This window comes from Phaethon aethereus (genome assembly GCF_964289735.1).
Source record: "Phaethon aethereus genome assembly, chromosome: 23".
Lineage (NCBI taxonomy): Eukaryota > Metazoa > Chordata > Aves > Phaethontiformes > Phaethontidae > Phaethon > Phaethon aethereus.
Genome location: NC_138599.1, coordinates 2,168,614 through 2,185,732, shown reverse-complemented (window position 1 = coordinate 2,185,732; position 17,119 = coordinate 2,168,614). Strand labels below are relative to the sequence as shown.

The window sequence follows — 17,119 nt, the reverse complement described above, 5'->3', positions numbered from 1 at the left end:
CCTGATAGCCTGCAATTCTTCAAGACCTGACCACAGAGCTTAGAACACAGCTTAGAAGACAACTGAATGCCATCAACATTCATCTGTATCTCATCACTACATACAGAGGCATTAGAAACTAATGTCACACAAGAGAACCAGCTTTACTTGTCATGGTCTGAAGACGTGCAAACAGTCTGGGAAATTTCTTTGGTCACATCTGTGGGGGACTGAATTAAACCTGCAGTCTGATATGAGAGAAATTTCACCACAGTTGAATAGAAGTATTTCGGGTAGGTAACAATAGTCTGAGCATGTCATCTCTGTAATCATTAGGGAGCTCTGAATCCAAGGAAACCATTTAGAAGTAACCATGGAGCATCATTAAAGATGAGTCAGTAGCAGACAATTCTTGTAAATTTACAATAAAAATCATGCAAAAAGTGACAGTGTCAATTACACCTTCATTAGGGCTGCAACCCACTCTTACTCTCCTGCCTTCACTATATATTTTCATCTTCCACAGTGAAGATTGTTCTGCAAATTTCAGATGATTTCAGAAGCTCTGATGCCTTCAGCCCTCAACTACATGGTTGTGTGAAGCAGGAGAAGAAACAGAGCCATCTGTACAAAGCAAATAGGCATGACTTCTTCAGGATGGAGGTAAGCACTCTTAGAACTGAGCAAATAAAGAGGAATATTTCCAATACCCTCCCTTCTCAGGAAAGATGGTCATTATGAGGGAAAGCATAGATGAGATGACATCACACAGCATCCCTAAGGAAAGGCAGAATGCATTTAAAAGGCATAACATATGAAATCTGACCTCATCCATGTCCTATGTCCTATTTCCGTCATCTAAAGGCAAAGAGCATGAATGGTTACTGAAAGAAAATAACCACCACTAAGTGAAAATACATCATCTTTCACCTAATACATCTGAAGATTTCAGAACCAGAGGAAAGCAGGACATAAGTTACCAGAACAGGCATTCTAAGGAAATCTGAATGACTTTGTGATTGATAAGAGAAATTGATTTTGTCTTGCAACACAGTTTTGTACTGCAGCAAGAGGTAAATAGAGTTCATATTTCATGGTCATAAATGACTAAGAGCTACTCAGGTTCACTTGCTCAGCCCTGACATCTGTCATTACAATTTGTTTCTTTCTGAAGCACCAGCACAGGCCACTGCCAGCAGCCATCCCAGATGCAATTACCCAATAGCCTGTCTCAGCATAGCTAATTAGGCATTCCAGTTTACTATGAAAATGTGAGACAAACTCGATAGCAATGTCACAACCCTATTTCACTGCCAGCATGGATGCAAGCTGTTAAAACATCTAGAGTATAGCATAATTTAAGTTTTCCATTGAGGGCATCCAAATGGAACCTCTGCAACAGAGCACTGCTTCCCAGGAGAGATACTCAGAAAAAGGAAAAGTCCATGCACGTTCTGTACTACTTCTGAATTTTATACAGCTTCATTATTCAGTGAGTGCCTTTTAAATCACTAGTCATCCATTTTGTTCGAGACCTATTTACACAGTACAATGTTCACCTTTAAAGATAATTATATGCATACGATTCACATTTTATTTGTATTCTAATTAGACATTGAAAGGACGTGCAGGGGAAAGCCTTATGCTTGCTTTCTACATTAGTGCACATTAAGCCCATCACCTCCTGATTCCTACATATGTGAAAGAGCATATTAACAAAGGAAACCTTTGCAACAAGGGATTTCATAGTCAGGTGAGTTAACACTTGGCAAAACAACAGCATCTAAAAGGAAAGACAGACAAACGCCTAACCCAGCAAATGCCGTTAAAGAGGGTGTGTGCACTAAAGAAACATGTAGCAACACAGGATGAAGGAAGCTAGAGAGCATTCATCCTACATCCAAAGATATAAAAGGAGCTGCACCCACTGGCAGCATAACCTGAAAGTTTACATGGAGAGAGATTTGCGGAGCTGCCCATCACAAATTAGTTGGAAAGGAATCGCTTTAGTTACAGTTATCCACTAAGAACTTCCAGATGATGACAGCCATTTTTTCTGAAAATATTACATCAGTAATCAGAATACCAAAATTACACCACTATACCTAAAACGGAAAAAAAAAATCACCCAACACAAAGATCTGGCATGCAATTTTTCCTTCAGGGGAGTGTGAGCAGAAGACAGGAAGTGCAAACCAGTCTTTCCTAAAGCTCTGACAGCTCTATGACCAAACCTGTGTTTTGACTTCATCCCCTTCCCCAGATGACTGTCACTGAAGACCTTTACCCAAATGTTCATATTCATATGTTCATTTCTTACATCTTCAATGATTGAAATTGTCTCCCTTTCTTCGTATAGATAGTACAGGGTAGGTTAAAAAAGCAGAAAACACCAAAACTGTGGAAGATAATGAAAATAGTCTATGCCCCGGGTAGAAAATACTTTTCCCAGCCCAGGTTTCACTGAGTAATAAGCTAAATAGCTCTGTCCATAGCTGTAGGAATCAAGAGGTACCAACTGAAGCAGTATCTACAGATCCTAGAAAGCCATATTTGCAATCTCTCTTCTTGCTGTGCTTGCTGAAACTTGTCTTGCCACAATGTATACAGGAGGACATGATGTAGCATTATCAGCAGGTCCAAATTTAAAATTGCTATTGAAAGAACAGACACACAGATGTGAATGTACAGCTCATTTGCAGTAGTAATTATTTATAAAATAAGGCTCATAAGAATTTTGAAATTAGAGCAACGAAGTGTTTACTTAAAATATCAGGTATCTATTCAAGTTGAAAGCAGGAGAAACACAAGATTCCCAGTTAAACAAATACAAAGCCTTGCAGACCGTTTCTTGTAGTGACCACATTCCAAGGTTTTTGTTTCTTTCATGGCTGCAGAGATACACTTTGGTCCTTTCTGTACCATAAAACCAGGCTAATTCCTGCTTTCACCATGAATGTAATAGCATATTATAAACAAGCAGTGAAAACTATCCAATATATGGGTTGGAATATGGGAGAGAATAGAAAGATGAGAGATCTCTGGTGTGATTTACTGCCCAATAAATGCAATGATTCACCACAGTAATTTCCTGTTTGCAGTAGGCCAAATTCTCCCACCTATACAAGTGTAGAGTAGTTCCTTAAATGATGTCTCATCCTACTGATTTGAACAATACCATTTACAGAATAACATACTGTTTCATGTCACTAAGGAACGGGACCCTGGCTCTAGCTTGTCCAAGGCAAAGTGGGTGAAACAGATGAAAAATATTTACTGAAGCAGAGCAGAATGTGTCCTTAGTCAAAAATAGATATTCTTTGTGACTGTCTCAATGTCAGAAAGGTAAATAACATTTAAACTTCTGAAATATCCTTTAACAAATCTCTTCCCTTAAGCAAACTGATTACAATCCACTGAGGAAGAAACTGGAATATTGGCTCCAGGTCCCTGAACATGACCTACAGAGCCCTGTGGATTTCTCAGGAATAAGAGAGAGCTGCCTTGCCCTTGTTAGTTGAAATCATGGGCAGCCATGCAAAGATGTGGATGCATTAGCCATGTCTCTTCCCTATGGATTCATGTTTTTCAGATCCAAATCCAATAATGTTACTAGATCATAAGATCTGTGGGGCAGGGAGCCAGGTAATAGCATTCCCAGTGCTACTGCAACGTAGATTGGTTCCTGAGTCTACTCTTGCTTTACAAAATCTCCTAGCTTTGATCAATATCTAAATAATTCTTTCAAAATCCCTGAGACTAGAGGTATTATGCTCCGTGCAGAGAAGGTGGGAGGCAGGATTGTGCAGGTCTGTAGAGAGGAGTCAGTACCCAGTTTGAAGTAAAACACATATGTAACATTGTTCTTTTAACTTGCTCCAGAAAGTCTGGCTGCTATCTGCTCAGATTGATATGTAAGATGATTCGTCTTGGAAATAAAGCTGCAATGCTTTCCATGACACAGCTAATGAAGCTGCTGCATTTGATAAGCTTTGTAATCTTTTTTCTGAACCAGGTACTTGGGAGAAATGTCTGCTTATTGACTTGAAACGGCATAGCCCATTAGTAGGACTGTACAATGAGCTATGTTTCCCAGGGACATGAGAATGGAATATAAATGTGGTACTGAAGTCTCTTGTGACAAGGAAATAGACTTCCCACAACCAATACCCATCCAAATAGATTCTTAATCCTATTGAGTTTTAATAGTTGCACCTGTCACAATATTTAAGACTCCTTCCTTGCTTAAAAAAAAACCAAACAAAAAACCCCAAACCCCCACACAAATAGAAACAATATTATCCTTAATGGAGCACATAGCACTTCCCTCTCTTCACAGATTCAAAGCTATGCAGATTGTAGGGGATGTCTTTCTTTAGCTGAAATTTTGTGCTTAAGGGAAGATTATTTATTTTTGCTTCATGAAGGCTGTAAGCAATAGGTCCTTTTACACAGCCTTGGAAAAACTGCCTTTTTTTTTTTTTTTTTTTTTTTTTTTTTTTTTGAGAAAAGTATTTGCAAAATATTTACTTCAGGATCAGTTACTTTTCCCTACTCAGGTCATTTGCAGAAATCAACGAGAGATTAATTTTTCTGGTTTGCACCTAAGGAAAAATATTTTTCAACTTGTACTCAATCACTTCTTGGGAAAAGTCGTTTCTTCATCAGCTGCTGCTGCAGATTGTTAGGAAAGAAGGTGGGGCATTCCCAGGCTGACGTGCTTCAAGCCATACCTGAGTATAAAGAGCAAGGGAGAATTACAGCCAAGAAACTCTCAAAAGCTGTTTCCAGTGATTGCTGGGATTCCAAGGCTGACTCTATTCTACAACTGCTATAACTTGCTGCTAAAAAGAGAAGAGGGAAGTTGGACCCAGCTCATAGCGGCTAATTACATCGGAAAATTAAATACAATTTCCACGTTCTCAATGTGAAACGGGATTGATTTTTCTTTTTTTAAACCACAATCAAATAATCTTTTTTCCTCCCCTCTTCTTTTTCACCTTTTTCTACACACACAGTAGTAATGTTGCAAACAGTCTGCACGAGTCCTGAACTACTGGTTGATCAAAACATCAGTGAAAATGAAAGCTGCGGCTATAATCCAGGCCAGGGATCTCCACTGCCTGGAGAAACTGCCAGTCCCAAAAGCTATTTTCAACAGAGCCCATCATTGCCAGACTCTGGATTAACTGAATTTAATGTTGCAAGTCCCAAGATCTACCCTCCTCCTTCATGTAAACCTCAAGAGATGTCTACTCCAACTGGTAAGATCAAATCTTTATTCACATTTTCTATTTTATGCAACACTATTATGATTCTTTTGCAAAGCGATAAAGTACACTGACTTGCAAGTCCTTTTGCACTAGCAGAGAGCTGTACTAACTGTAGCACATATTACGCTTCTGTCGCAACAATATTGAAGATGTGCGGCACGCTCTCCTACCCGTGTTGTTTTTATTTTGTTGTGGTCTGCTGCTGTCAGAAATTACTCTGTTTTGTAAAGGACTGTTCAATATGCCATCATTTCTGTCTATGTCTAGCATTTTGCTGCTCATTTACATTCTGAATTGCAAGTTTTGTTCTGAATCTAACAGCAATGTAATAGATACGACCTTCTGAGTTATTAACATCACAAAGTCATATGAAAGTGTGTTTGGTGAATCATTGCCTTTGCCGAGTTCTTCAATTTCAAGAGTACATCTGGGCATGTAATCTGATCTATCATATAGCATTTTTACTGTAAAATATCTTGAAAGAGAATAATATATTAACCGTTTTGGGTTTTTATAAAGCTTTTGAGAGAGGCCTTTAAAATACTCTAGCAAGAGTAAATAATTAATGGTCAAAACACCAGTCTAAATAAGGAATTATTCCCATTCCTAGAGCAGTCTGAGAAATAAGCTACCTTTTTTGAGGTCCCAATGTTTTAATTATTCAGTGATAAGTTAAACACTCAGAAATGCCAGAAATCTTAGCGCAAAACGACAATTCAATATATATTCAAAATGCACCATCTGCTAGTTGGGATTCAACACGCTCCTGCTGAAGGGGTGTCAGTCTCTCGTTGCCTTGAGCAGGGAAGAGAAACAATATCACACGACTAGAACTCACATCTTGTGTGGCTGGTTTCCATGCCAATATTGCCTACTCTGAGACATCCCAAGTTTGGGGAGGTGCACCATTTCCATCTGTTTAGCTCCTACAGCTATCCTCCACAGGTCCTGCCAGCCAGCCTCCAGCAGCTGCTACGGAGCACACACACAGATATTGGTCACGGATTAATATTGGTACAGGCACCTTATGTTTTACTTATGACTGACTACTCCTGTAATAGGAACTGCTTGCCCAAGCCGCATACACCTTTTTCATTTTAGGCTGCTGTGTTGTTTAATCATAAGTGTGTTTTAATCACAAGTGCTGTTTTCATTCCTCGTGCCCTGAGCTGCACTAGGAAGAGAAGCTTCTCTCTGCTGCAGCAAGCATTGCTGCTGGCTGACTCCTTATTCTCAGTAGCCCACACTCCGACTCCCAACCCTCGGTCGTCTTTGGAACAGTGGCCTTCTATATGGTGTATTTTGTGTGCTAACCAGTTGAGAAGACCCTGAACTAATGCAATAAAGCTATCATTTTATAATGACAATAGCTGTTACTGAATGCATTCTATAAGAAGAAGATCATTCTCAAGGGGGGGTGGGACACAGCGTTACATAAAATGTATTTCAAAAGCAACGCATTTAAGCTCCTAATCTGGGCAAGTCTTTCAAGTTTGGGGATTCAAGTACAAGATGCAAGAATACCTAACACAAACAATTACAGAGCAGCTTGTTTTGATGACAACAATCTTGTTTGGACAACTATGTATATTCTCAAATAACTATTTCATTTCACTACAGAAAAATCATTGCTTCCCTTTGAATCACACCACATTGACCTCCAAACACACCAAGAACCATTGGAGAAAGACACTGGACATAGCATCACTATCTCATTTCTGAAACAATTTTGTTCTTTATTTTTCCACTGATCTCAGTATAAGAAACCACAGGACAGGAAACCTCAAAGACAGATTAACTGCAACAGATGAAAATTAGAATGTGACTAAGAGGGGCAGTAATCTAAAAAATGTTGACATATTCCACAAAAGCAGTCATGTGCTCTGGGTCAGTATGGCACCCCTCAGCTGAAGGGCACCAAGTGAAACTGCCCAAGGCCAAGTCTCAAGATAGTATGTTTATTTCTGCACCAGAAAAAGCTCTGAAACTCTAAATGAGAGGCATCCAACTTCTTTTCCTTCTTTTTCCCAATTGTCCATCTGATTTTCCTTCTGCATTGCTACCCTGCCCCTATTGTCCTCTTTCCAGCTTCAGTGGCATGTTTACACTTAGGACAGTCTCTCCTCTTCCTTCACTCAAAACTGAAACTGTCCCTGCACACTAAAGTTTGACAACAACCTTCATGTGATAATTTGCCGGTTAACTCAGCTCCCTGCTTATGCCCTCAGACTGAAGATCCCACAGCCAGCTTTGGGGTTTGTTTTTGTTTCTTAAGAAAAGTATTCCTTTTCTGAGGCCTCAGTCTGTTGTGGCCTGAGAAGCAACACATTAAAGTAATTGTTAAGTAGGAAGCAGGCCAGAGCTAAGGAACATGTAGTATGATGCGGAAATCTCCCACAACTGGTGATGAACATCAGAATCACAGGCTGTCTCTCAGGGTGATCTCATCCTCTCACTGTTCTAAATAGCAAAGAGAATTATGTTACTTTAAGCATCATGTTATGACTTTTCCAGACTCTGGACTTAGCTCTGATCCCCCTCAGAAGCGCTACGTGGGTGTGAGGGTAAAGATGCCAGTACGGGAATTACTGAGAAAAATTCGGCTTTCCAAAGGCCTGGACCCAGCTCACAGCAAGGTGAGGATTATTCTTGAGTTTAGGAAGGTTGCTCCCAGAGGTGTAGCAGCATGGTGCATGCACATCACACTCCCACTCTGCCACTGTTCTGGAGAGGTTACACCTACAGCTGCTGCCTCTTCCATCCATGAAATTAATGCTTTTGATGAAGGTGGAGAATATTTAAACAGGCTGAAGGGCTTTGTTAGGAATATTTCTAGGACAATGACAGCAAGAAGCCATTCATCCCTGGATACTATACATCATGCAATCAAGCCAAAGGTGGCCCAAGAACAAATAACAATTTTGTTCTAGCAATCCAGATTTCTGAACTATCTGCAAAAACAATCTAAGAAGCTCGTAGACTCCTGGATACCTGGTCTGCTGAAAAGATCTTTATAAGACTGCCATGACTTACCCATTCATAGAAATTTATTCACCTGCAGTCTCTGCTGCACAAAGTAGCACAGGACACAATTTATTTTGTTCATGTTACAGTATTTGCCACTATTTCATCTTCTCTTATGCGCAAGCATCTCATATTGAGTTGGGTGTTTTTGTCTCCTCAGGAAGCCTCATTAATGAAGATGGTAACCAAAGGTTCCTCAGGAAAAACAGGTTAGGAAACTCCTGTCTTGGTAACAGAGCCTCCTTTTCTAGTTAGGATCATCACTGTTACATACCCAAAGAGCTGGACCACTTTTCTCCCATGGTCAGTGACCCATGCTGGTCCCTAGCTCCCCTTAAATTACAGGAGCAGGCCAGCTGCGCATCACCACCATGTATGTGCTATCTATCTGTTATCTGGGGCAAAATTTCTGACGAAAATATCTTCTGTATGTGTTTTGCCCTCCCCCCCAACTCAAAATAGCTTATTTCTTCCTGTCTTTCCAACAGAAAAGAGAAGAGTTCACCCTTATACAGAGAAACAGCTTAGACAGGTATGCATAACACCCTCAATGCTGTGCTGCCAGCCTCCTCAGGCATATTTCATGTTATATCACTGAGTGAGAACAGGACACTTCATGTCTGATTTCCCTCCCCCATCTTCCACCCTCCCCATTTTTGTTGCTGTTTCAGAGCAAGGAGAGCGTTGGGCAAGCGCTAAAAGGCTTAGAGGACCTTGATATACTGGTGGAGGTACTGCAGGAGGATTTGAACAAAAGCCAGTTGAAGAAGGAGTCTCTGCATTCTGTGCCAGATGGTTTTTGGCAGGGCTTCTCCACAGATCTGCAAGCCTCTTGGTGGGAAACTGGAGGAAGCAAGCAGGCAGCTGGTGGCCTGCAGGAAAAACACCACAGCTTAACCAAGTTGCGTTCATACTGCTGTTTTAAAGATTTCAACTCAGTATTGCGGGGAGGGGTAGAGACGTCTTTTCATGATGATCAGAAAAACGTGCAAGAGTTCAACTCACCAGGAATATTCTCAAGGACAAGCGAGAAAGAGAGTAGCTCGTGGATGCAGGATGCATGTACAAGTACCCAGAAAGATTTCACAAGGCATTCTTCACAGAACACACCTCCACAATTTAACCCATCAGGAGGCTGTTCAGAAGTGCTTCTGGAAGCTAATGCCGGCTCTGCAGAAATTGAGGGACATTTGAAGTCAACCCCAATTTCTTTCACAGGGCAGGATCTCTCTGCCATCTCTTTCTTCCAGTTCCAGCTACACAGGGAAGAAAGTTTACTGAGAAATATCCCAGTGGACAAACTGCTTGCACCTGATGAAAATGGCAACAGGTCTCAAATTTTTCTATTGAAATATACTGATTTCTATTTCCTGGGGCATCATTTGTCCTGAGGCTTTGCTCTAAATTCAACTGCTAGTTTAGGGCACACCTGTAGCAAAGGCTTCCTTGTTCAATGGGAAGCTCAAACTTGCCTCAGTACACATAGTTTTAGGCAGATAGTAAAAATAGAAAGATTCCATATTTGCAGTAGTATTGCCAAACTACTTCTGGCATCAGGACAAATTCAGAGTGTTAACAATATTAAAGACTGAGTTGTATATGTAGACATTCACAAGAAAGTTAAAATCAAGCAAAACAAGTAATTGCTACTGAAAAAAAAAAAAGATATGCAAAAGAGATCTTTTCCATGCTGCAGACACTTTCAGGATAATTACTTGTAGTATTAGTCGCTAATAAAAATGGGTAGGAGGATTACACCAAAACATATATATGCTGCTAGTCTAGAGCACAGACTTCCAAAGAACTGGGAGTGGTTGTTTTGTTAGAAATTAAATGAAAGCAAAGGTTTTACTGACCCCATTTTCTCCATAATGGCACACTTACAAGCAAAACAGATGTTTATTTAAAAAAATTAAATCTCTTATTAGGTTCCATACAATCCAGCTAGTTTGGGGAAGCTGGTATCAAATCAGATTGACAGAAAGCATGAAATAACTTATAAACTGTCCTAGTCTTGGTGGGAAAAAGATTCATTCCTGTTCATATAGACAATCCTGTTCCCTATTTAAAGCATCTATAACCCACATAGGAAAAGCTAAACAGAGCACTGTCCTCTTCCATGAAGTACCACGTTCTATTCAGAATAATGATTTTCAATGCAATAATAAAGTTATTTACTTCACTTTTCAGCAATAATGTAACTGTAACTGAGTTACAATAAGCCCCCCACTACCATATTTCCTGCATATTTTTAAAAATAATAAAGAAAAAAATCTCACACGAACAAAATTAATCAACATTATGAAATTAAGACTTTTCTATTACCAAGTTTGTGTAAAATTCATAAGACACAATTTCCAGCAGCCCACTTACATCTATGAAGTATTTAAATGGCAGATTACGTGTTCAAAAGAACATACAAAGGCAGAACTACACGCCAAATAAGCTGAGTTCTCCTGAATGGTGAACAATATTAGTTACTGTGTCAAAAGCTGTCCAAAAAAAGAACAGAAACAGCAATAAGCATCAGAGTTATTCAGACACTGTCAAAGATATCATGCTACAAGACAAGGGGGAAATAAATAAATAAATAAAATCAATGCCTGCATTAATTTTTCCTCCAGGAAGAAAGGCAGGCATGCCCAAATTTACAAGGAAAAAAAGTCTTTTTCAGAATGAAATTCAGGAGAGAAACTTGTTCTATTCTGAGTACTTCAGTGAGACTGAAGAAACTGTGAAGAATACACAGAGGAAATTGAGCTCTCCTCCTACGCAGAACCGAATTACAGTTTGGAAATACTTATTTTGTTTTAAGTGCAAGAGGAGGGTTTCCCTTCTCTGGATTTTTAGGTATCTTACACTTTTTTCCCTGTATGGAAGGACACTTTAAAAAATGAGGAGGAAATAGAGATTGTTAGCAAAATGGAATCATGGAGTAGCTCATGGAGAGGAGAGGAATGGCATAATAGCAAGAAGGAGGACCAAGAAATCCTGGCAAACACAACCAAATCAAGCAAAGCTGCAAAATCAGAAACTCCATTAATAATACAGAGACTAAATAAATTAAATGCTTAAATATCCCAAGACTTTGGCATTTGCAAACCTTAACATTTCATGCTTTAAAATACATTCTCACTGTTGCTTTTGAGGATATTAACCATTGTTTTATCTTCTAATTGTTTAAAAATGTGTTCTATTCCAGGCTGCTGCACAAGGCTGTTGCTCAGGGAAGAAGAGCTCTGACTTACGCACTTGCACAGAGATTTGCATCTCTAAATAAGATCAACGAGAAGGACGCAGAGAAACGGGTAGGATGCTAACTTGCCAAGAATAGGGTCATTTCTATCACATGTAAATATCTTTCAAACTCCAGTCAAGCACCCAACATCCTTTTGGACAAGGTGTGGCTACTGTCCTTGCAAAGAGGGGAAAACAGGAACAGGGAGGAAGTGATCTGTATAGAGCAAGTGTTAGCACAACTGGAAACAGAGCCCAGAGTCCCAACTCCCCACCTCATTCTCTAACCAGCATTGTTGCTTTAAAACTGTTTTTGCCTTTCACAACGAGTTTCTCCCATTCTTCTCTTCTTAGACTGCATTGCATCTTGCTGCAGAAAAGAACCAACATCTGATGGTGAGTGACCTGATATCCCTAGGAGCTAATGTCAATGAACAGGACAGTTCTGGGAAAACTCCGCTCCACCTGTGTGCAGAGAACGGATACCTGAGAGTTTTAGAGGTAAGCTAGTCATTTATGTTGTACAAAGACACATGCAAATGTAGAGCAAAGACAACAAATGCATGTTCTTTTGTTTAAAATAGACAAGGGTTTTCCGTACCGGAAAATTAACTTTGTTCTGATGTGGTTAAAGTAAGATGGAGTTAGGGGAGGAGGGGGTATTTTGTCACTGATGAAAATCAGGACTTATTTCAATCTTTTTCATTTCAGGTTTTGAAAAACTGCAAAAACAACGGTGTGTGTGTGGAAGTAAATCTGACCGACCATTATGGTAAGAGGAAAAGCTTAACTGCATAGATACTTAGCGTTGACTCCCAAAGTATCAAACTACAGATCTTATCTAGGCCAAAGAATGCTCAATTTCATGTTTAAAACGAAAAGGTCCAGGAGGAGAAGCAATCAGTCTTAATATGGCACCCCCTTATCATTAGCCAATGTGGAATGGTTTACTCCAGTGAGGTGTTCAAGCACTGGATTTGTTTGACTTTTCTGTGATCTGTTCTATTCAGGTTTAACACCGCTACACTGTGCAGCTCTTGCCCACACTGTTTTAGTTACGGAATCTCGAAAAAATGACATTGATACTTACATGGGAAAGTTTCTCAGACTACGTAAAGATCAAATTCTTGAGGGAATTAACTGCTTATTACAAATGGGAGGAAAGCCTGAGTTGCAGGTGAGGACCAGCAGCGGGCTGTTTACTGTGGCCTTAGGTTTTCTTATTCTTTTGCAATCACAGGTTTCACTGTCGTTTGCAGGTACTAAATTCATGTCGAATTACCACTACCTATTTAAAAATTGAGGAGAACACAGAACTCATGTGTTTGCTTCAGACTCATAAACCTAAGGCACAGAAGATTCTTCAAGAGGTAACTATCTATAGCTACTTTTACACAGGCTCTAGCATTCGTACCCAAGAAACTAAATGCAGTAATCTAAGCTGTACCGTCTTGTAAACACAGCAGATGATGCTCCCAGCCTTGCCCTAGCCTGCACAGGGCAGAAAAATCCCCTTTTCAGGGAAAAAACACTGTAGAAGCTCTTATCACACTTGGACCCATCCCAGCTCTAGGGACTGCTATATTTGCTATAATTTAGAGCAGACCAGTTGCATGCAGGTGCTGCCAGCATACTGCTCATACCTGTCCCCAGTCCAAACTCCTCCTAGCAACAATGCCTTCATTTCCAACGTTTTACAGCACACCAAGCCAGATAGAGGTATCACAGAAGCAACATCAGGGGAATTCTTCCTATGCTGATAAAGGGACGCTACAGGCCCAAGTACTGCCACTGTATTCAGTTACCTTCAGTAACTTCTTAAGAGAGAAAGAGTTTATTTTCTCTGTCCCTTAGCACACGCATTCGACATCAAAACCACCCAAAACCTGCATTAGTGAGCCAAAAGATAACCAGATTATCCCATAGGTATCAGCATCTCTTGCTAAATTTTTAGTGCAGGAAACAAGACACCAACATTGAAAAGCAGAAGCTTAAGTGCTTAAGAGAGGACTAAATTTCTAGGGTGAAATTCTGCTCTATTGACATAATGCAATATCTGCCACAGATTTCAGTATTCTTGTCCAATATTAAGCAAATATTAAAATATAAATGCTTAAAACTTACAGCCCTTTTACCTTTTCTAAGGTCTTTTTTGACTGTGTCATATAAGAGTTTCCACCAGTGTACATGTACAAAAACTGATAATATAGTAAGATTTCAATTAGCAATACAGTCTTAAAGCCACTTTTCAAGTAATTTAGGAACCTATCTTCTTAACAGTTATGCTGTGTAGGAGACAAAACACAGTGGAAAAAAATAATTTCAATCCCACTCATTACTGACTGAACTGTTAAACATGCCACCCTCTCGCATCTTACTAGGCTCCACATCTCAAAACCAGTACAAGTTCTTGACACAAGGCCTCCATTGCTGTTAATGCTGGAAATTTACTGTTCTGGTTTCTTCATCTGTATAGAGTGACATTTTGCTGGATGCTCCGAGAAGAATGCCCAGTCCCTTGCCACCAGATAACTTTTCTGAACTTTTTTCCACGTCCTCTTCGGACATCTTTGACATCATTTTTAAAGGTATTTTGTGGTTGGATTTTGATTTTACCTAGTTGGGGTCTTTGTAACACAACAGCTGCAATGTGTAGCTAGCTCTAGTACCTTCCCTGCATTGCTATACAACAATGAATCATCAGTTCATGTGGAACTGATGGAAAAAATGCCCAGTGATTCATAACAGATTTCAGATTAACTCCACAGTTCTGCACAGAATCTCTTTTGCTCTCAGAACTCATTTCTCATCCAAAACCAAGTACAAAATAGGACAATAAATATGTGGTATTAGAAGGAACACTTAGCATGTACATTGAGCTGAATATTTGTTGGTTTATTGCTTTCCAGGGAAATGCTGATAAGGCTTATTATCTGCATCTCATGGTCTGTGTGCTGCAACTGTTGATGAAGAATAGACAGAGAACAGACAGTAGAAGTCTTCAAATGTGTTATAGCTTGAACTGACTGTTGAAAATATCTCTCAGCACCCAGAATTAAAGAGTAAACTAATAAATGGGAAAAACCCTTGAGCCACATTTCAACAGTATTAGGCATTCAGTGTTAAATGCTGCAGTAAATGAACAGGTCTTATTTTTCTCACAAAACTGTGCTTTTGTACTTCTCTTTGGAAGTCTGAGTTGTAGGTGTTCTACATTCTGAAGCTCTGACAATTTTTAAATGCAGTTGCCTAGTTTAAGAAAAAAAAAAAACTTCAATTTTAGCCCTTCAGAGACTAGTCTTGAGGGTACCAGTGTAAGATTAGTCTCTACAGTCTGAACTTAATGTTTGGATGTGCTGAAAATCTTAGGCAATATGTAATTTTAAACATGAGCTATGGGAACTCAGAATCCGATGGGCTATCTTTAATACTTTCTGCAGTCTGGCTCTGAATTTGACCAAGGCTGGAGTTGTCACACTTTAAGGCAGTCCCATTGAAACCATCACACACACCTCCCTGCCCAAGAAAACATATCTACACGCTGTTACTGAGCATGATTTTTCAACAAAAATCAAGCTCTTTATGCAATCAGAATTTGCCACCAGTAATGGATTGTAGGTGAAGTCTGGGACAGAAAGTGTCTTGAATCAGTTCCTTTCACTCTGATGGGTGATCTAACAGTGGAATATACCTTTATAAAATTTAAGAATATAACAACAGTTTACAGGGATTTTTTTTATACTAAACAATTTTGCAAGTTAGCAGGATAAAGAGGAACTTAAATTATTCTCTGCTGCCAGATATCCAAGTATTCAGCAGAAGTCCTATACATTAGATAATTATTGTAAAAAAAATTATCTTCCCAGACTTAGTATCATTTTATTTTAACTTCTGATTGTGAATTAACTGGTTTCTATGAAACTTCCCTGTTTGCTACATATGGAGCAATCTACATTTACATAATCTACAAAATGACTGACCCAGCAATCAACACATGTACATACTTCCTATTGAAGTAAATGGGAGATTTTTCACATGTAACCATTGCAGGAGCCAGTATTAAGTACTCAGCATGTTTGGGGAATATTTTTTGATTATGGTTTTGTATTTTCTTCTTGTAAAAAAGGTTACTTTCCTCTTATTGGATATCCTTAAGTGTTAAGTTCCAAGAGCTGTTTTACTGAAAAAAAATTATAGAATGTTTTGCATTGGAAGGGACCTTAAAGATCATTTAGTTTCAACCCCTGCTGCCATGGGCAGGGACCCCTTCCACTAGACCACGTTGCTCAAAGCCCCATCCAGCCTGACCTTGAATGTTTCCAGGGATGGGGCATTCACAACTTCTCTGGGCAACCTGGGCCAGTGCCTCACCACCCTCATAGTGCAGAATTTCTTCCTTACATCTAATCTAAATCTACTCTCTTTCAGTTTAAAGCCATTACCCCTTGTGCTATTACTACATGCCCTTGTAAAAAGTCCCTCTCCAGCTTTCCTGTAGCCTTTAGGTGCTGGAAGGCTGCTATAAGGCCTGCCCCGAGCCCTCTCTTCTCCAGGCTGAATCACCCCAACTCTCTCAGCCTGGCTTCGTAGGACAGGTGGTCCAGCCCTCTGATCATCTTTGTGGTCCTCCACCGGACTTATTCCAACAGGTCCATGTCCTTCTTATAGTGGGGCCCTCAGAGCTGCAGTACTCCAGGTGGGGTCTCAGGACAGTGGAGTAGAGGGAGAGAATCACCTCCCTCTACCTGTTGGCCACTCTTCTTTTGATGCAGCCAGGATATGGTTGGATTTCTGGCCTGCAAGTGCACGTTGCCAGGTCATGTGGTGCTTCTCATCAACCAACGCCCCCAAGTCCTTCTCCTCAGGGCTGCTCTCAATCCGTTCTCTGCCCAGGCTGTATTTGTGCTTGGGATTGCCCTGACCCATATGCAGGACCTTGCACTTGACCTTGTTGAACCTCATGATGTTTGCACGAGCCCACCTCTCAAGGCTGTCAAGGTCCCTCTGGATGGCATCCCTTCCCTCCAGCATGTCGACCACACCACACAGCTTAGTGTCATTGGCAAACCTTCTGCGGGTGCACTCAATCTCATTCACCATGTCACCAAAGATGGTAAACAACACTGGTCCCAATACTGACCCCTGAGGAACACCACTCGTCACCGGTCTCCTCTTGAGCCATTCATTGACTGTAACTTTGAATGTGACCATCCAGCCAATTCTTTATCCACCAAGTAGTCCATCTGTCAAATCCGTGTCTCTGCGGTTTAGAGACAAAGGATGTCACGCAGGGCAGTGTCAAGTGCTTTGCACAGCTCCAGGTAGATTACAGTGTTCTATTTTATGTCACTGGAATTTGGGCCATATTCTATGTTTCTTATGCCTTGACAGCTAAAGTGTAGTTTTCTGTGCTATCTCTAGTCTGAATGAGACATGATACTTCAAAATTCTTAATAATTTTATTTTTTTAAAAATGAAAAATTTTTATTCACATGATGAGTTGTATAACACTACAGAATATTCATCCACATCCACCTTCTTCCATAGATGTCCCTCATGTTTTAGTCATGTGAGGTCTTTTCTTTTTCCCTTTTTTCCCCAGGTTT

The 17,119-nt window shown here is 40.0% G+C and overlaps 1 protein-coding gene across 1 annotated transcript; it reads left to right on the top strand.

Moving 5' to 3' along the window:
* Positions 1–1,363: 1,363 nt before the first annotated feature.
* LOC309412901 (uncharacterized protein) lies at positions 1,364–14,133 on the top strand (the record flags this gene model as incomplete). Its single annotated transcript, XM_082009939.1, is given in 13 exon segments — positions 1,364–1,439; positions 1,442–1,471; positions 4,998–5,243; positions 7,767–7,888; positions 8,437–8,485; positions 8,765–8,808; positions 8,948–9,606; positions 11,479–11,584; positions 11,868–12,014; positions 12,225–12,285; positions 12,524–12,690; positions 12,773–12,883; positions 13,990–14,133. Coding segments are annotated over 13 exon segments (1,962 nt in total).
* Positions 14,134–17,119: the final 2,986 nt, after the last annotated feature.